Here is a 20,828-nt window from a genome sequence, read left to right on the forward strand (position 1 = left end):
AATGGTGAAATGGGTGAGAATTGAGATAGGTGAACAAAGAAGTACACCGAAGAAAATGAGAGTAACACGGTAGAAATGTATAAATGAATAAAGGAGGAGATAGAAGGGGAATAATGTTATAATTAAGGAGAAATATTAAAGATTAAGGAATAGATAAGCGGTATGTGTGGGTTTTTGCTTACACTGAGAGTGGTAGAGTCATTGCTGCTGGTGCTGTGTCCTCCTAGGCTGCCACCTGTTGTTGAGGACGGCAGACCAGGGGAGGGTGGAGGGCTTTCCGTTGCCTGGTACTCGCTGGGGGTATCCTCGAGGACCATGATGGGTCGTTCCTTTTACGTAATTGGAATCGTGTCAACTTGAGGTGGGTCGTTTCTTCGTGGTAACGCTGAGACACTATATAGGTGAATAGAGTTCGACTTATAGGATGGTCGTCCGTGACAGACTCCCCCGTCCTGACAGCACGAGAGTCAGTTAAAGAGTGAAGATGGAGGAGGAGTAAGCTGCAGCTTTTATTTGTATCAGGAGTCGCTGCTGGTGTCGGAGGAGTGGGTATCTCAGCGGTAATTTCCCGCGGCGAGTCTGGGAAGGATTTGGCCGGCGGTTGCCAAGTGGTGCTGGCTTCTTTACTCGCTGGGACGCGGCTGGTGGGTGAGGAGCCGAGGGACGAGCGAGTTAATACGTAAAGGAGGAGGTGCTGGTGAGATCGAGGGATGTGTTCAATGCAGGGATAAGGCTAGTGATTGCATGGGTGATTGTTTATTATGGCGCAGTGTTTTTTACTCGGATGGGATAAACGTCTTGGTTATAATGATCTCGCTGGAATGGCTAACACCTTTTGTTAATTATTATTACACCACTTTGTACTGATTGTGAGAGTGGGTGTTAACAAGATAACCTGACCTAATTGTTTTAACTTCATTAAAAGTTGTCAATTATGGCGTAAGGGGAGATGACCTTGGGTAGCTGATGATAAGGGTGTGTGAGGGAAGGCGGTGAGGAGGATATGACTTGCTAGGTAGGTCATCGTTCTCTCACTCGTCACATGGGAGGTTGTCTCGGTGTAACAGTTGCAGCCCAGCCACACTTAATACAGCAGTGTTAAGATTTACGGCATTTAAGTTTGTGGGATTCATATAGTTTGGTGTCGGTCTTTAGCCAGAGGGAAACTGTGTGGTGTAGTAACTGTGGCTTAGATTAAGACCGTGTAAGGGCAGCACGGCTCACTGACCCAACACGCAGAGACCAATATCCAACATTCAAGTTTCCCCACAAGCCGTCGAAACCAGCTAGCCTAGACCGGTTTATTCAGTATTATAAGGGAGATAAGTTGGTTTCCTGGTTATAAAAACACATTAGGAACATGAGTGGACCTGACCATCCCGGGGTAACTCACGGAAAACTAAATTCAGGTTCCTGCCTCGACGATGACACCGGAATGAGGTTAGTGGTTGTGCCGCATCATGTTCTAATACCTGTGCAGGTGTCTCAGGTGTAGTGGAGGTACGTGGGCGATCTCGTGACTGATCATGACCATAAGTAATGTTGGCCAGTGTTACTTACGGCGCACTACAAACACTTCTACACACTGGTATATAATGTAGATAAACTCATGTACGCAGACCCACAGCGTTTGGTCGTGCGTTTCCTCTGTAAATTTGTTGCAGAGAAAGTTACTTATGATATATTAAATAAATACTTAACACTGGATGGACACATTTCTTGTTGTGTAGTGACATAGGAGGGACGAGGTAGTGGTGGTGGTGGTGGATGGATTAATGGTGAGTGAGTGAGTGCGAGCTGTAGATGACTTGACCAGGTCGTGAGTAAATATCGCCCGGTGTGCTGGCGTGACGTGCAGTGACGGTGGTGGGGCTGTCCCGTCACCGCCACCACTGCTCAGGTCTACCCTCCCTCACCCACCACCTCTCCTTAAATTAGACATCACAGGGGGAACCACACAAGCGTCTTTCGTTAAAATCTAAATTCACCGAAGCGTCTCCTAATATATACTTTAAAAGCTTTTCACTGTGTCAAGACCATTATGTTAATGCATTAATTATTTAACAGGGTCAGAGTCTTTGATTCGATCTGATTAGGAGCATAACGTCTCGCGGACTACAACCCACTTGAGAAAATCCCATTGAGGATTTTGTGGAAGAAAACAATCCTACTATCACCATGATAACAGTGAACCCATGGACAAAATCCCATTAACCAACAACGTAATGGTGGCCAAAATGTCACCAGCTTAAGTTGCATTTTGTCCAGCTACCCCGTTGGATTATGTCAGGTTGGTTTGGGTTATTGTCCTACAGCCGAGGGTGTTAGTGTGACCGTCTCCAGTGGTGGTGGTGGTGATGATGATGATGATGAGGAACTTTCTGTTGCGTTCCACTGGGCTCATAACTTTCTGGAGTGAGCTCTGTCTCTTTCATAAAAAAAATCATCTTAAATTGAGTCTTGTCTCGCTCACAATCTTCTTTTTCTTTGTTGGGTCTTGCATCACACCTGAACTTTCCGAGACTCACGCGAGGACAACGTTTCTGCCGCGTCAGGATTAAGAGTGAACCTCGTCGCCGTGGAGGGGGGCCATCTTCTAGGAAACAAGATGTCCTGGTGAATGTTCGGCGTCACGTCCGCCCAATGTAACTGGTTCTTAAATGTTTATTTTTTGTGTGGGGGGTGAGAGGATGGAGGAGGGAGAGGGATGAGGTGAGAGGGAAGGAAGGGGAGGAAGAGAGAGAGAGGAGGGAAATTCAGGTGCTTACGATTCATATTTCCTGAAGAAGAAGAAGAAGAAGAAGAAGAAGAATAAGAAGAATAAGAAGAAGAACAAGAAGAATAAGAAGAACAAGAAGAATAAGAAGAAGAACAAGAAGAATAAGAAGAAGAACAAGAATAAGAAGAACAAGAAGGTGGTGCCTCTCGCCTGGGTTAAACCACAACTACTGCTTCTGTTTTTGTCTCTCGGGAGATTCCAGACGTGATGAGATACTTTTGAACTTTATATAAAAGAACAGAGCAAAGATGATGGAGATTTTATTTTTAGTCCCTGGGTGCGTTAAACCCCTGCACCCCGCCTTTGGGAAATACGACCCCCCCCCCTCCCTCGCGTCTGACGAACATCCATCCGTTATGTCAGGAACAGCGGGTGACTTTGGACTGGCCGAACATTTGTAGGTAAGGATTATCTCGTTGACTTTTGTTGTTTGTTAGTATAGGTGTGGATAGGTGACGGTGTAGGTGAACGTTTACTTCGTTATGTCTAGCGTTAAATGTCTGCGCGCTTCGTTAAATGTCGAGTGATTATTCGTTTTAAAGTTAAAATGTTATACCGTAGTTATGTAAATTTTTAATGTGTTGGAAAATGTCGCCATACTTCCTTCGTTTAATCCAAGTGAAAAATTAATTAAATAGATGAACGACTCTTGGGATTTTCTTAGTTCTGGATCCCCAATCCCTCCCCTCACTCCCTCTCCCCCTCCAAACCCCCATCCACCGCCTCCCTCTCCTCCTCCAAACCCCCCACCCACGCCCTCCTCCTCCTCCAAACCCCACCCACCCACGCCCTTCCTCCTCCAAACCCCACCCACCCACGCCCTCTCCTCCTCCAAACCCCCCCACCCACGCCCTTCTCCTCCAAACCCCCCACCACCCCTCCCCTCCCTCCAAACCCCCCACCCACCCCCCTCTCCTCCTCCAAACCCCCACCCACCCACGCCTCCCTCCAAAACCCCCCCACGTCTCCTTCTCCAAACCCCCACCCACCACGCCCATTCCTCCTCCAGCCTTCACCCACCCTCCGTCTCCCCCCAAATCAATACCCCCATCCCAACCCCTTCACCCAAAACAGGTAAATAAGTGAGATAAAACAAGATAGAAATTACAAAAGATTTCCAGGGATTTACCAGAAGCTGTTGATCGAGTCATTCAGGCTGTGTGTGTAATAATAATACTAATAATAATAATACTACCACTAATAATAATAATAATAATAATAAACGGTGTGTGTGTGTTGATCGTGGTGGATTTCATGGTGACAGTTTTTTTCAGTTCTTGGTGATCTAGGCAAAAGAGGGAGGTAGAGGAAGAAGGGGGGGGGGGGGTGGTGGCATGGTGTACATTCTGTGGTCACGACTTGGTGGTGGATGGTGATCATGTCTCCTCTACTGGGATGGTGATGGTGTGGATAATATGTTTCTCTTCTGGCTTGGTGATCGCTGTCAAGGGACTTTGGTAACCGATACGCCTATACGAACTTGGTGACCTGTTTCAAGGGACTTTGGTAACCGGTATTTTACGAACTTGGTGATCACGTGAAGCAGCTCACCAGGATATGGGGTCACGGGTGGTCAGTGGTGTTGGTTGGAAATTGGAATTACGTTTGTACTCAGGGTTTTATTATCTGTTGGAGAGAGAGAGAGAGAGAGAGAGAGAGAGAGAGAGAGAGAGAGAGAGAGAGAGAGAGAGCCGTGGCCAGTTTTGTGTCTACGTTGCTCTGATAATAATAATAATAATAATAATAATAATAATAATAATAATAATAATAACAATAATAACAATACTTAATAATCATAACAACAACATTAGTACTGTAGTCGAGTATAGTGCTTAATCAGTTTCTTAAATTAAAAAAAAACCAATTACCAGGTGTATCTTTACGAGTTGACTGTTCACAACATCACTGTGTATACGGAATGGTTGTGAATATATGTTCAGGCTCGTAGCTAAACGTAAAGACGAATTATACAACACTTGGTGTGTGTGTGTGTGTGTGATGCGCAGGTATGTAGGTTGTGTATGTGTAGGTATTTAGGTTGTGTATGTGTAGGTATTTAGGTTGTGTATGTGTAGGTATGTAGGTTGTGTATGTGTAGGTATGTGGGTGTGTATGTGTAGGTATGTGGGTGTGTATGTAGGTATGTGGGTGTGTATGTGTATGTGTATGTGGGTGTGTATGTGTGGGTGTGTATATGTGGGTAGGTATGTGGTATGTGGGTGTGGTATGTGGGTGTGTGTGTGTGAAATATGGAGTAACGGAAGACTACTGGCACCCCCCACCCCCACACAGTAAGGTACACGTGGTTGTGGTAGATGGAGTCCCGTTGTGTTGTTGCACTTATTATGATAATGTTCAGTGATGTGGTGGTGGCTCTCTTCTCTTCTCTTCTCTTCTCTTCTCCTCTGTCACCCACTGGAAGGATACACTTCTCTCGTCTCCTGGTTAGTTAAGTCCTCATGCCAGTCGTCTCTTCTTTGTCTCTCCGTGTCCTTTCCTCTTTCCCTTCTCCTTTTCCATGTTCAATCTTTTCCTTCTGTCTCTTCGCGCCCTCGTGAATGTGTGTGTGTGTGTGTGTGTGTGTGTGTGTGTGTGTGTGTGTGTGTGTGTGTGTGCGTGTGCGTCCACATTCTTTCTTGGTTTTCCAATGTTTTTATCTCTTCTCTCTCGTGTGTGTGTAGTTGTGCTTCGCTTTACTGTACAAGCTTATGTATTGGCATCAGTGTTGTCAACTTTGCTACCCCCCCCCCCTTCTAGATGACCTTTAATCGATTTTTTTGGGGGGGGAAACTGGAAGGAACACACACACACACACACACACGGGGAGGCTCGAAAGACAGCATCGTGATAACTTTTGAACTCCCTGGACTGGCGGGCCCTAAGAGAGCTTGAGTGGTGGTACGGGAATGGATCTTATCACCGTTGTACCGGGGCGTGTGATTGGGCCCAGTTGCCTCAGTCTGTTGTGGATGAATAGTTTCACACGTATTCGGACCCACAGCATTAAGATGGGATTATAAAAGCTTCCTAGTAGGGTTAGGTTAAATTAAGCTTGGTTAGATTATGTTATATAGGTTTATGTGAGGTTAAGTCAGGTTAGGTTAGGTTGTTTGATCAGGTTAGATATGGTTAAGTTAGATTTAGTTAGGTTAGGTTAGGTTATATTAGCGTTAGGTTAGGTGAGGTTAGGTTATATTATATTATATTAGCGGTAGGTTAGGTTAGGTTATATTAGCGTTAGTATTTAATATCCAAGTGAACTAAATTGGAATGTCTAATCCTCACGTGAACCGTAACATAAAATCCTTTCGCCATTATTATTATTTTCATTATAGACAGGTTTTGGCAACAAGAATTTAGGAAAATGTTAAGTGAGAGGAAGTTGAAAGTGTGTCTTGGGAGGGATTTTCCAGGCAGGAGTCAATAACCTATAAGCCCCCCCCTGTGTTCCCATTATCTTGATATTCTGGTTAATGGAGGTGTTTTTTTTGTAAAGGGTGGTGGGGGTGATTAGTATTGTTTATGGTTACGTTCTTCTTTACTGTGTTTGTTTGTTTGTTTGGTAAGATGATTTGGTTAATGCTTTTGTTTGTTACTTTTTTTCATTGTTTGTTTGTTTTATTTATTCACTTCTTGTGGTTTTATGTCATTGCGTTGTTTCTTTTTTATTTACTCGTCTTTTTCTCGTTGTGATCCTCTTCCTGTTTCTTAATACGTATTATTCTTCTATTATCATCTTCCTTCTTCTATCTCATCTTCTTCTCTTTCTCTGGTCATTTTCTTCCTTCCTTTCCTTCATCTGTCTCCTCTTCTTCCTTTCATTCTTTTACCTGCTCCTCTTCTTCTTCTTCCTCTCTACTACCTCCTCCTACCTCCTCCCCCATTTCCATCATCTCCTCCTCTCCCCATCTCCACTATCTCCTCCTATCTCCTCTCCCCATCATCTCCTCTCCCCATCTCCACTATCTCCTCCTACCTCCTCCCCCCATCATCTCCTCCTCTCCCCATCTCCACTATCTCCTCCTATCTCTCCCATCATCTCCCTCTCCCCATCTCCACCATCTCCTCCCTCCATATCCATCATCTCCTCCTCTCCCCATCTCCACTATCTCCTCCTCCTACCTCCTCCCCCCGTCATCTCCTCCTCTCCCCATCTCCACTATCTCCTCCTCCTACCCCCACTATCTCCTCCTCTCCCCCTCCATCTGCGGAGAGGTAATGGTGGTGGTCCTCCCCTTCACATTTGCGTAACCTATACGACAGGAAAGTAGCTATTTGTGGCTAGGTTGGTCAGTGTCGCCGGGAGAGAGGGGAGAGGGGGGTGAGAGAGTGGGGGAGAGGGAGTGAGCTACGGAATGAGAGAGAGAGAGAGAGAGAGAGAGAGACAGACACGAACTGCCCTCTCGAACTCTGATACACTAAAAAGAATAAACATTTATAGGTGGACTCGGGGTCTTGGCCACTACACCAACGTCGTATATGGTGTAGCAAGTGTTGTGTTATGGTGCCCTGACAACACACAGCCAACACACTTCTCATGGATACACCTATTAGATAAGAAATACCTCAGGGCAGTTTCGTACTTGCCGTGATTACCGTTGGTTGGGACCGAATTCCACTGGATAGTATCAAACCGGGTTCTTAGCTCCCGTCTGAAAGTTTTCCAATGGACTAAATACCGTCACGAAATTAGTAAGTTATCCGACCTGGTAATGGATATTTTCTCTATACGGTATCCAGTTGGGTAATTTATTTATTTATTAGTTTTTGGCTACAATTGTCCACATGGTGTCGTTGTGGTGGTGGTTGATGGTTGGCGTCCGCAGGATTTTGGTTAACTTTTCATATACTGTTGTGATTTTCAGCTAAACATTTGGTACAGAAAGTATTTATTATCCACCTCAGTAAATCTACAGAGAATGAACCAAATCCAACAGGTAACGCACGTGGCTGCTACGGGACCTAACCTTGAAGGATTGTTGAGGTGGTCATGTTAATGGTGTTTCTTGTGAATGATTCATAGACAACACTATAAACAAGGAGAGATGAATGGCTATGTAAATGGAAGCTATTAACGACTGTAGGGGTGTAGGCTGGCAGTTAGCCGAGGGCCTATTCATATAAATCAACACGAGCAACTATCCTGCCGGTGCATCTCAAGACAAAACAACACTAACTTTTAAGTCTTTTATCCCTTGTTGGGTCATTATTTAGTAAGAATGTACACTTTACGGCGACGGTACCAGGTCAAGTTCCTCAGGTGACCAGCTGGGTCTGATCTGAGTGACCAGCCAAAGGTTCACCTGAAAACTTGAGTGAATTGATACCAGCGACCGACCAGCCAGATGACCAGCTGACCCTCAATAAGGAGGATGACCGACACTCAAGGTTAGGAGACATAGGACATACAGTGGCGTCTTCGGATTACATCTATGTAGACCAAGTTGTGGTGGGGGCAAGGTCAGGCTTCGAGGAGGAGCTGGAGGGTGAGTGAAAGTTTCTATAGAGAGGGAGGGTGGAGGGAGGTGTCGTGTGGACGTGACCTTCTGGGAGGCGATATCCCTATGACACTAACAAAGGAACTCGAACTGTATTCCTTTCTGTGTGTGTTTTTATTATTGGGGATGACAGATATACAGGACAAGAGGTAACGAAATGTGTGTGTGTGTGTGTGTGTGTGACTCAGAATAACGAGGAGGAGAAGGAATAAGAAGGAAAGTAAAAAGGAAGACGAAGGGTACAAGAAGGGAAGGGGGTGAGATCCTACTGTATCAGGGAGGAGGAGGGGAGGAAGCCAGCAAAGTACAATAGCTGAAGTTTGCAGTGAAAGTCATTTAGGTCGGGAGTTGAGGTAGTTTGGAGGAGGAGGAGGAGGAGATGTGGTGAAAGCTGGTGGCGGTGGTAGCGGACCTGTGGCGGTGTTTCTATGGCGGCACCCTTACCACCACCACTTCGCACTACTATAGTCACTACTTATCCTCAGCGTCACCAGTCAGCCGAGTTACTGAGGCATTCCGTCAATTCTCCGTTGTGTACTGTTGGCAGACGCTGGCATGTACAGTTGCGGTCATAATTTTCTCTCGACATACATACATACATACATACATACATACATACATACATACTGTACATCGTTCACTAAGTCATATTTTTTTTTACAAGATAATACTTTTCAATTTTTGTAGGAGATAACGTTTGTCATTATTGTGTATTTAATGTTTATTTTTGGTACCACTTCAGCTGCTCAGGTCTTTAATTATGCACAGGGTTCACCAAGTCTTCATTTCCTACGCTAGACGCCAAACTGGGGTCTTTAAGCACAACTTTACATTAACAACTAAGGTCTTTAAGCACAAGTCTTTTTATCCTCTGCTAGACCAAGACTTTTTACGACTTGCGAAAGAGGGTTATTGTTTGTGAGTGCGTGAAATATTAAGTGGAAACTCACCGCAGATCCTGAAGGTCGGCAGCCTCCAACACGTACCTGTGGACAGAGAGAGAGAGAGAGATGTGAGTTATGCTATTGGTGGTGGGAAACATGAACCAGCCAGCCAAAAATTCCACTGGACAAAATTTCACAGGACATAATGCCACGGGTACAGTCTCATTGGATAAAATCTGACTGGACAGAATTTCATTGGACAAAATCCTACTGGACAAAAATACACTGGATAAACTACACTGGACAAATGATGCCAGTATAGGAAAAAAATGACATTGGCCAAAACTAAAGAGACTTTAATATTCTGTTGGTGTGAGTTAGATGGTTTGGTGACCCTGACTAAGAGGGCCTCACCCCCCTGAATATCATGTCATCGTTAAGCATACGTTTATAATTATGACGTTGGGTTGTGTAAGGTTAGGTCAGGTCAGGTCAGGTCGTATCATGTTGAGTTAGGTTTGGTTTGGGTTAGGGTTGCGTTTGACTGTTAGGTTAGGTTTTGTTGGTTGGGTTGTGTATTGTTTGGTTAGGTCAGGTAGGGTTGGGTTGGGTTAGGCTAGGTTTAGGTTAGGTTATTCATCTCACTTCTGGTTATGACATGTTATTGCCCCTGGTATGACTTAAGAATAATTAAAGGTGTAAATGATATTGAAATATGAATATTACTCAAGGATTGATTCAATAAATTCACACCAGGAAAAAAAATGTTTGAACACAGAATTTAAAGGATGTCCTAAAACATGAAGAATTATTTCTACAACCAGGAAAAGAATATAATTGTAAGAAGGAAGTGGTTGTGTTGTTGAGGGAGGAAACCCGAATTGTTATTATGAAAACCAGGAAAACAATCGTGATTGTTGGGATACGTTCAAGATGATTGGCGTTTTCCTTCTTGGGTGCCGAGTTGTGGTGAGGAATGACGTGTTTGGTGTGATGTACCGAGTTAGACACAGTTCCAGCGTTGGACGAACTTTTAACACTGGATTTAGTATTACGTGAAAACTAACAAGGGTTACTGTGTTGGCTCGTTATACTGGAGGTACACTGTGTGGTAGGGAGGAGTGACAGTGTTAGAGCTTGTGTAGGAACTGTTCTTGCTGCAGTGTTCGTGTTCTGTCTGTGTCGGGCTGGTGACTTTGGGCTGGTAGTGGATGTTTGTTCACGACATCTTAAATTAACCAGAGGAAATTGTATCATGTGAACTAAATTTCATTAAATTATAGCATTAAAACAAGTCAGGTTTATTTTAAGGCTTAGATATTTCCACAAAAGTGTGGGTACCTTGTAAATTTGTATTGCGTGTACAGGATATATATATATATATATATATATATATATATATATATATATATATATATATATATATATATATATATATATATATATATATATATATATTTATTTATTTATTTATTTATTTATTTATTTATTTATTTATTTATTTATTTAAACAAACAAACAAGCAAACGTTGTCCGGCTTCCATGATGGAACACGTGATAGTCATGGTAATATTTTAGCTGATGACCTAAGAGCCCCGTGAGCCAGGCGGCGTCACCCCTCGCCACAGACTCTTCAGCTTGGGGTAAGTCACATTAATTATCCTGTCTTCTTTGTTATGTTCGACGTCAGTAACATTCTGTGAGGTGCAGCGGTACTGCCAACCTCTTTCAACACTACATGGCGGATACACGAGTTGACTTTCATCACAGATATGAAGTATGATTTTACAAGTGTGTGGAGTGAGGTGATGGAAAGATCTGCTGAGGCGTGAGTGGCAGGTTGTGAGGCAGACGTGTGGTATGGGAGCGAGGGGGGAGGGAAGGCTTCTCTGGTGGTCCAGTTCAGACAATGTATATTTAAAGGAGTGCGCTGTACATCCTGTTTCACACACCCACACCTACCCCAGGGCTGCTGCTCCCGGAGCCTCACGCGAAGAGGAGGAGAGGGGGGGGGGTCACAGGTTAGGGTGAAGGGAGGAACAATACACGAGCTGCCCGAGGGTGATACAGTACAGTACATTGCAGCCATATTAAGGACAGTGTCAGGGATCCCGTTGTTAGTGACTGCGCCCACCACCACGCCATGTCCTGCCACCGGTAAGGAGGACCCCTCACCTCTCCCGGAACTATGGGTCTACCACAAAATTATTGAGGCGGTGAGTCACAGATAAGTGTTGTCACGCGCCATGACCCAGTATGTATGATGCGGTGACGGCACTGTATTGGGATGGGAGGTGCATGATGGGTGGATGGTGATGTGATGCTTGTGTAGGTCTGTAGGATGAACGTGTGTAGCCTGGGATGACAAGGCGAGTGTCACTACCTGGCCACGAAAAGCTGTGTCTGCTGCATTGTTGTCAAGATACACGGTAAACCACATCCGGTGTTCCTTGACGCGGCGGCAGGGAGTGTGTGTGTGTGTGAGGGTTTCTCTATTAGTTTGATTTGGTTCACTTAGTTTTCGCATTTCCGGAGAACTTATCTTCTGTGACATTTAAATTTAATAGTGAGATTATTGTTTGTACGTTTATTTTCACTTATTGACAGCCTATCTCATTAAAAAAACAAACATTATGAAAAGTATTCTTCAGCCTTGGAGAAATGTTGAGAAATAGTGTCACACACAGTCCACTGAACAGTTGTCAGTACCCTGTCAGTCGGTATCCTTGTACAGCAGAGTTTAGCAGTATTAAGTTACTCGCCAATCACATGTCAGCTGGGTAGTGGTGGCGAGGGCATTGGTTCCTTGGGCAGGTCAACACCCCTATCTTGTGACGGCCAGATACGCCCACACATGAAGACGGTCGGTTAGGTTACGAGACCACGCGATGCTCCACATGACTGTACACAATCCCCCACCTAACTAACAGTGTATCGTGATGGTCGGCTCTTGGTCTGAGGGAAGTTGTCCTGACGGCTATTGTCCCTGGTCACCTAGCGAGGGGGCAAGACGGCTGAGTCACTGGTGGATCGTCAGCGGTACGGGATGGAGTTAGAATAGTTAACTTAATGACCAGTAAGTAAGTGTATCTTAAGTAATGGGAGTGTATGTTACGATAGGTGGCAGCTGCAGTACACGCTAGTTATGATGACCAACACCGACTGGACAACCGATCATACTTGTACAAAAAAGGTTATTTTTTGTTATTAAATTTCTCCAGTTTGCCAATACAATACAGAGTAAGAGAAGAAGTGAGAGCCTCGACGTGCTCCTCCACACCTGCTGCCTGACCCACGCCTCCTACACCGCCACCACAGTTATTACACAATACAGACACGTACTAGGGCAGGTGAGCGAGCTGCTAGACGTCATCGCTAGGAAAAGATGGTAATGTAAGTGAGGATGTTGATATAATGGTTGTGGTGTGGCGTGGTATGGAGTGGCGTGGTGTGGTGTGGTATGGAGTGGCGTGGTATGGAGTGGCGTGGTATGGAGTGGCGTGGTGTGGCGTGGTATGGAGTGGCGTGGTGTGGTGTGGGGGAAGGTAGTTCTTCCACGAGCTCCCTTTTCTGATAGTACTCCACTCTCACTTATCCCCTACCTACCACCTCACTCACTCACCTACCACCACCACAGTCACACTCCCACTCATACACCTGCCACCTCTCTCACACCCACCCACCTACCCCACTGACCCACCTACCCCACTCACCCACCTACCCCACTCACTCACTCTTACCCAGGGCACGTACTATTGTAATTTGTTGCATAATATGGACGCGGTAGTCGTGACCAGCATGAGCACCCAGGAGGAAGTGTGCGTACAGGGAGCGTATCTGCGGATCTTGTCCAGGTAGGGGGTTGTCGTATTCGCCCCCACAGGTGAATGATTTATAGTACATGTATATAAATTTCGTTCCCGTGTGTGTGTGTGTGTGTGTGTGTGTGTGTGTGTGTGTGTGTGTGGACAGTAACAAATAGTGAATATTTTTAAACGTAGTCTAAATCAAATTATTATTATTATTATCATTATTTATTATCATCGTCATCATCATCACCATCATCGTTGCTCACGTTCATTAGCGTTCTCTCTCTCTCTCTCTCTCTCTCTCTCTCTCTCTCTCTCTCTCTCTCTCTCGTTGTCGCCATTGACCTCTATCCTCATCATTATCATTATCCCGTCCTTCCTCGTTTATTTGCCATAGTGTTATTATTCTTGTCTTCATTGTTTACATTAACCCTGGTCAAGTTTTTTTCTTCAGTTTTTATCTGCCACATCTGTTACCTGACTGTTCCTGTGTAAACATTTAAGTTGTGTGTATTTGCTGCCCCTCGTCCCATTTTCCTTGTTTAGTTTTACTTATTTTGTTTTTGTTTTGTTATTTGTCGAATTCACTTTAATGATCCACTGGTATTTTTTTTATTTTTTTATTTTTTTTGGTTTGTATTTTTGACTAGAATTGATGGGCCGTGGTCGCCAACCCTCAGACATAAAGGTGGTGGGCTGTGATAATGATGACAGGTGTGTGTTGTGGTAGTGGTGATTGCTCTGATGGTAATTGTGAACTGGTGCTGTTGGTAATCGTGTCTGGGTGTTTGCGGTATATTATGAGATGTTGATGGTGATGATGGTAATTGTAGTGGTGGTGGTGCTCGAGACTACTCTTCCCCCCCCCACCCAACCAACTCTCCTTCGCCTCTCCACCTCACTCGCCCACAATTATGATGTGGTATATCTCGACTTTAGCAAAGCCTTCGACAGTCCCCCACGAAAGACTAATAAGAAAGGTAGAAGCACATGGCATTAAAGGTAATATTCTAAAATGGATTAGGGCGTGGTTACAGGACAGGAAACAGCGAGTGAACATTGGCGGAAACTAAATCCCATTGGAGCAACGTCACAAGTGGAGTTCCCCAAGGCTCAGTACTTGGACCATTATTATTTATTATATACATAAACGACATAGATATCGGCATAGACAGCAACATAAGTAAATTTGCTGATGACACTAAAATAGGACGTGTAATTAAATCTGACGAGGACTCCGCAAAACTACAGGAAGATCTAAACAAAAATTTCGAATGGTCTGAAAAATGGCAGATGAAATTCAATGTGGACAAATGTAAAGTACTCAGTATAGGAGACGTAAACATGGAAACCAGTTACCAGATGAACAACGATGCCATTGAGAAATCCGACTGCGAGAGAGATTTAGGAGTAATGATAAGTAGGAATCTTAAGCCAAGTAAACAATGTGTTTTTGCTCGCAACACGGCTAATAAAGTAGGTTCATACAAAGGAGTGTTAGTTACAAGACTAGCGAGGTCATCTTAAGATTATATCTTGCACTTGTGAGACCTCACCTGGAATATGCAGTGCAGTTCTGGTCACCGTATTACAGAATGCATATAGAATCCTTGGAAAGAATTCAGAGGAGAATGACAAGACTAATCCCGGGCATTAGGAACCTTGAGTACAGAGACAGGTTAAAGCGTTTTAATTTGCACTCCCTCGAGAGACGTAGAGCGAGGGGCGACATGATAGAGGTGTATAAGTGAAAGTCAGGGCTAAACAAAGGGGACATTACAAAGGTACTCAAACTATCCAACCAGGAGCGAACTCGTAACAATGGTTCTAAATTAGACAAATTTAGATTTAGGCGCGAAATTCGTAAACACCGGTTTGGAAACAGAGTAGTGGATGAATGGAACAAGTTACCAAATATCATCATTAACTCGAATACGCTGGATACCTTCAAACATAGGTTGGATTCTTCTGTGAGCAATAGGGGTTGGGTGTAAATGGGACTGCCCAGTATGGGCCAATAGGCCCGCTGCAGTTTCCTCCATTCTTATGTTCTTAAAGTGGACACCAACAACAATGTTGACTCTTAGAATCACTTCACTACACATCAGAATCTCTCAATTTGTGTTGTGTCGCTGGAGATCGCTTTGGTTTCACGTCATAGCTCTTGCGTGATGTGTATATATTGTTAAGGACCAAAAGAGGTTTAAGGGTGATCACTTGTGTTTCCTGTTGACTTCACTTCACTCATCCAGTCTCAGGGTCGCCATTGTCGTTTGTCTAGGTCGGTGTGACACGCTTCTCTCACCTCACGAGTCACTGTTCATTTTGGAGACTCGGGTAATGTAATATGACTCACTGGATTATTATTATTATTATTGTTGTATTTTATTGTATTTTTTGTCTAGCGTATCCGTTGTATTACAGTATTCTCATACGGATATACAGTGATATAGTGACCGTGTGTGGGGGGGGGGCAGCAGTGGTTCGTTGGGGAAGGTTAAAAGGGTTTATACTGATCGAACGTGACCCTGTGTGAGCGACCAGGTGTTAGCGTAGTGGTACTGTAAGTGTGTGTGTCTATCTAACGCAGCAGGGGGGGCAGGTGTTCGTCATTATGTGCTGGTAATTCCCGTGTAATTGTGTTGTTACCAGACTCTCTCTTTTCCTCCATTGTGCTCTTCATGTCGCCTCCCTCCCTCTGGCTTTCTCATAACAGTCTCACCTCCGTACACCCCCACCCTCCTCCTCCCGTAGTCTTGGTAGTGGAGGTGCCTGTTGCCCTTTCTCACCAGGTAGCCAGGGGGTGAGGTTGTAGTGGGAAGTACAGTCCATCTATTTTCCTCTCCTGAGGGGCGTTGGGTACTGCACGTAGTGGCTCCTGGCCGCAGTGTGTGTGTCAATGTGTGTGTGTGTGTGTGTGTGTGTGTGTGTGCTGTGTGTGTGTGTGTGTGTGTGTTGCCTTTCTCTTGAAGCACCTATACGTTTTCCCTTATTACGTAACAAAAAGGGTCATGTTATTCCTCTCCGTCTTATCGTTTCGGATCACCCTAAGATTCTCACCCCAGCACTCCTAAAGATTAACCTAACTTCTTGCCTACTATTACTGCTACTACTACTCTTTCTTCTTCATCTTCCTCCAGATCTTCCTTCTTCCTCCTTTCCCTCCTCCCCCCCTCCTGTTCCGACGGAAACTTAAACATTCCCTTTCATTCTTGTAAACACTAAAATTTATCTGGACGGAGGCTCTAGAAAGTGACACACACACACACACACACACACACACACACACACACTCACTGAAGTACGTTCTAAACAGCACCACTAGGACGCAATTCAACAGTCTTGAGTTATTGAAGGAGACGTTCACACCTGTTCCGTATTAATGTATGTATGTACTGTATGTATGCGTGTACTGTATGTATGCGTGTACTGTATGTATGCGTGTACTGTATGTATGCGTGTACTGTATGTATGCGTGTACTGTATGTATGCGTGTACTGTATGTATGCGTGTACTGTATGTATGCGTGTACTGTATGTATGTATGTATGTATGTTTATGTTCTCTGTGTTTGTTACTGGGATGTGACTCTTCTGTGCAGCTTCCGGGGTAGAGCTAGGTAGCCAGGTTGCCCTTATGCCACTGCACGCAACGTCTGTTTACCTGCCAATTAACGGCGACACGCAGGTGTGGTCACTGTAAAAGACTGCGCCTCCCTACCATGACGCTCACCCCTTGATCATTTGTTTGTGCCGCGTTTAAATCACCCAAGGTCTGCCGGGTGGTGGTGGTGGTGGATGTGGTATTAGTATTGGTGGTGGCTCACGGGAACGACTCCTGTGAGTAACTGTTGCTTTTGAGTGACTTCTGTGAATTACCGAACAGCTCACCTGTGAGAGTCTATGAATCATCCGTGAGACTCTCTTGTTAACAGGAAGTCTTGGTGTTTGTTAAATTAACCAGTAAGACCGCGTGGTATCTTAAAGCCAAGTAATTCTCGTGAGTTTGTACCCGTTTAGTTAAAGTAAATTATCTAAAGTTATTGTAAGGTATTTAGAGATGAAGGTTAGGAAATATGATAGAAGTATTTAAGTGGGTGAAAGGAATCAATAAAGGAGATATAGATAAAGTTCTTATATTATCCGAGCTGGATAGGACTCGTAGCGGCTTTAAGTTAGATAAGTTTAGGTTTAGGAGGGAGATAGGAAGGAACTGGTTCACAAATAGGGTGGTGGACGAGTGGAACAAGCTTGGCAACTTTGTAGTAAGCGCTGGAATGCTGGAAAGTTTTAAAAGGAGGCTAGATAGATTCATGGATGATAGAGAGTGGTTGTAACTCTCGACAGGAGCTACCATGCACAGGCCAACCGGCCTATTGTAGACTCCTTATGTTCTTAGGGATGTGTGTGTGTGTGTGTATCTGTGCGCGATTTAATAGTCAACCTAATTTTTTACTGGCTGGATGGTGGTGTCGTCATGTAGTGTAATTAGTGTCTTGTGAATGATGTATCTATGAAAATTGGCTTTGGGGAAAAAGGTTTTGTTTTACCTCACTATAAAAGTTTAATAATCCACAACTGCTTACGTCACTACAGGAAGCGACGCAGTTTTTTTTTCTCCATTTCCTCAACAAAGGTAAACAGTCAAACGTTAATTATACCTTTAAATAATCTCACGTAAATCGTTCTTATCCACCAAACGTTCTAACAAAACACAGCGACACACCCGGCCCTGTAAACCTGTCTGAACACACACACACACACACACGCACACACACACACACACACACACACACACACACACACACACACACTTCTTGCTGAAAGTATTGTTGCGCAAAAAAGTTCACCGTTGTTTTCCAGATTTTATACATAATGTATCTCATATTAGAATATCTAGAGCCTTACTGTATTATTTTATCTCATATAAAGATTTCAAAATATTATCTGATGTATGAATCTCTTGAACCTTCTTCTACTAATTAACGTAAAAATCGCCAAAACATTTACTTGTAATAAAAATCTTGACACTAAGATAGAAATGTTTGTATCTTTGTTAATAAAATCATAGTCGTGTTTGTATGATGAGGTCAGGGAATGTTGCCCGCATAAAGAAGTATCTCAGAGGTGACTGTGTGTGTGTGTGTGTGTGTGTGTGTGTGCTGGCAACGTGTAAGATAAGCCACCAGTGTGTTGTTAAATTGGCGTGGCGTGAGCGGCGTCTCAGGTGAACATATAAGGTAAAAGATGAGCATGGTCTGACGGGCGGAGATACAGGGAATATATTGGCTGTGAAATATATATATATATATATATATATATATATATATATATATATATATATATATATATATATATATATATATATATATATATATATATATATATATATATATATGTGTGTGTGTGTGTGTGTGCTGATAACCACAAGGGGTAATCCACTCTCACCTGTATTAAGCAACCTATATATGGAATTCTTTGAAAAGAAACTATTAAGTAATATTTTACCACCTTCAGCAGTCTGGTTTAGATATGTTGATGATGTATTATGTCTCTGGCCAAGTAATGAGGACCTAAAAGCTTTCCTGCCACAACTTAACAACTTAGCCCCCTCGATCAAATTCACTGTGGAATTAGAGCAAGACTGTAAATTGCCATTCCTAGACTGTCTGATACACAGAATAGGTAACACTTTTAGGTTCAGTATTTATAGAAAACCAACTAATGTGTGTTCATACATTCATTATTATTCTGCCCACCACAATAGAGTCAAACAGTCAGTATTTTCAACAATGTTTTTACGTGCTTTGAGAATTTGCAGCCCGGAATTCATTGATGAGGAATATAAATATATCTATAATATTGGCTCAAACCTTAAATACCCTAGATCTTTCATAGACAAATGCCTAAACATTACTAAGAAAACTTTTTATAGAACTGATCCCAAGCCCACCCATGACCACAAGAATATCTTAATATTACCATTTCACAAAAATTTCTCACACATTCCTTTACAACTAAAAACCTGGAACGTCAATGTGGCATTTATAAACTCATGCACTGTTAAACAAATGTTAATCAAGAACTCCCCCAACAATACAAGTGGCTGCATTTATAAAGTTCCTTGCAAGGAATGTAATATGTTTTACTTAGGCCAGACAGGTAAAGATCTTGTAACTAGACTTAAACAACATAAATATAGTGTTAGGACAGGCCAGGAATCCAATGCTCTGTTTGTTCATTTGAGGGATAACAAGCATTGCATTGACTGGGATAATGCCTCCTCAATATTACCTTGCAATTCAATTGACAGTAGGAACATTATAGAATCTAGTCTCATTAAACATACCGAAGCATTCAACATGAATTTAAGTAATGGCATGTACAAACTGGACAATTTTGTAATTAAGAAGATTTGTAACCAGGTGAGAAGGTTGGGACTACCACCTTAGGGTCCCTACCTGACCATTGTGACCTGGTCTCACCTAGACGCGCACCTACAGTGATTTACTTGCATATATATATATATATATATATATATATATATATATATATATATATATATATATATATATATATATATATATATATATATATATATATATATATATATATAAAGAGGGCAGAAGGCTGTATGCTGGGGTTGTTTCCGGTAACGGTGTGTGGAGGTCGACAACAGCGGCGGCAGGAGGAGTAATGTAGGATGGCCGGCAACCTCGCTATTGTTATACTGTATATTTGAACCATTCGTGACTTGGGCTTCTACTACTGCTGGTTACTGTTGCTGTGTGAGTCCGGCAACCACACAGAAATTAGCTTTTTGTGTGTGTGTGTGTGTGGCAAAAGGGCTCGTCTCCTGCTCCTCCACGCTACACTACGGCTGGCTGGCTACACCTTCACAACACTTCCGCCGCCCATTAAGGTAAACAAACAGAACTTCCTGGTAGGTGGTGTGGATCACTGCTCACACCCACAATCTTCATAGACTCATACAATCTCTAGTGTTTTTTGTTTTTGTTTTACTGGGATTAGCCCACCCGGGCATAGGTTACTGACCCACATCGGGGCCTGGGGGGCGAAAATGTAATAATAATAATAATAATAATAATAATAATAATAATAATAATAATAATAATAGTAACTCAGATAAATTAAATTTATACAAAACTAAACATAAAATTAATGAAATAATAGTGATAACAATAATAATAATAAAAGAAAACAAGATCAATAGTGAGAAACAATATATGTATGTTGTGTTGTCATTAGTAAGAGAAACAATTGAGACTGCAATTGTGTGTAAATGAGGCAGAAAGTCAGATCAGCAACCTGGGACTGGGTCACAATTTTTGTGTTGCCATATGGCAGCAGGGTCTACCATTAGACAACAAATTATGTTTCCAATATCTTCCCAGGCGGTAGTAGTTACACATTATATGGATTACGTGCACTGTAGTTAAGCCATATCCTTGTGACCTTAGACATTACCTGGCCAAGAGACATCAACACACACACACACATTTAGTCGGACAGACATAAAACCCTCTCCCTCTGCCCCCTCCTCCCCCCAATAAAACGGGATTTCCCCTCCAGGTGTAAAGTGTCTCGCCGTAACGGGACCCTTTTGTTTGTCCCGTTGGTAATGAAGTGGATCAGATACCGGTATTTTTGTGTCGTCTTCGTCGTCCAGGCGAGAGAGAGAGACCAGTGTGTGTGTGTGTGTTTTACGGTGTTTGCAGTGTTTGCTCTCACCTTGTGGGCATGTAGCGTCTCGGAGACCATCCCACATTCTCCAAACTTTCCTGCGTGAGAGAACCCTTCGACCTGGTCCACTTGAATTATGACACATTGCCTGGTTGA

The 20,828-nt window shown here is 43.3% G+C and overlaps 1 protein-coding gene across 4 annotated transcripts in view; it reads right to left on the bottom strand.

Moving 5' to 3' along the window:
* The window catches only part of LOC121872671, a 166,573-nt gene that overhangs the window by 25,286 nt on the left and 120,459 nt on the right, over nt 1-20,828 (bottom strand). For 2 of the 4 annotated variants that reach the window (XM_042375639.1, XM_042375638.1), the window contains exon 3: nt 9,228-9,263. In XM_042375639.1, coding sequence (XP_042231573.1) covers nt 9,228-9,263 — 36 coding nt within the window. Of the gene's footprint in view, nt 1-182; nt 464-9,227; nt 9,264-20,828 lie in introns of those variants that run through there. The other 2 variants (XM_042375637.1, XM_042375636.1) reach the window with 1 other exon arrangement.

This window comes from Homarus americanus, unplaced genomic scaffold (assembly GCF_018991925.1).
Source record: "Homarus americanus isolate GMGI-L3 unplaced genomic scaffold, GMGI_Hamer_2.0 scaffold39155, whole genome shotgun sequence".
In the NCBI taxonomy this organism is placed as follows: domain Eukaryota; kingdom Metazoa; phylum Arthropoda; class Malacostraca; order Decapoda; family Nephropidae; genus Homarus; species Homarus americanus.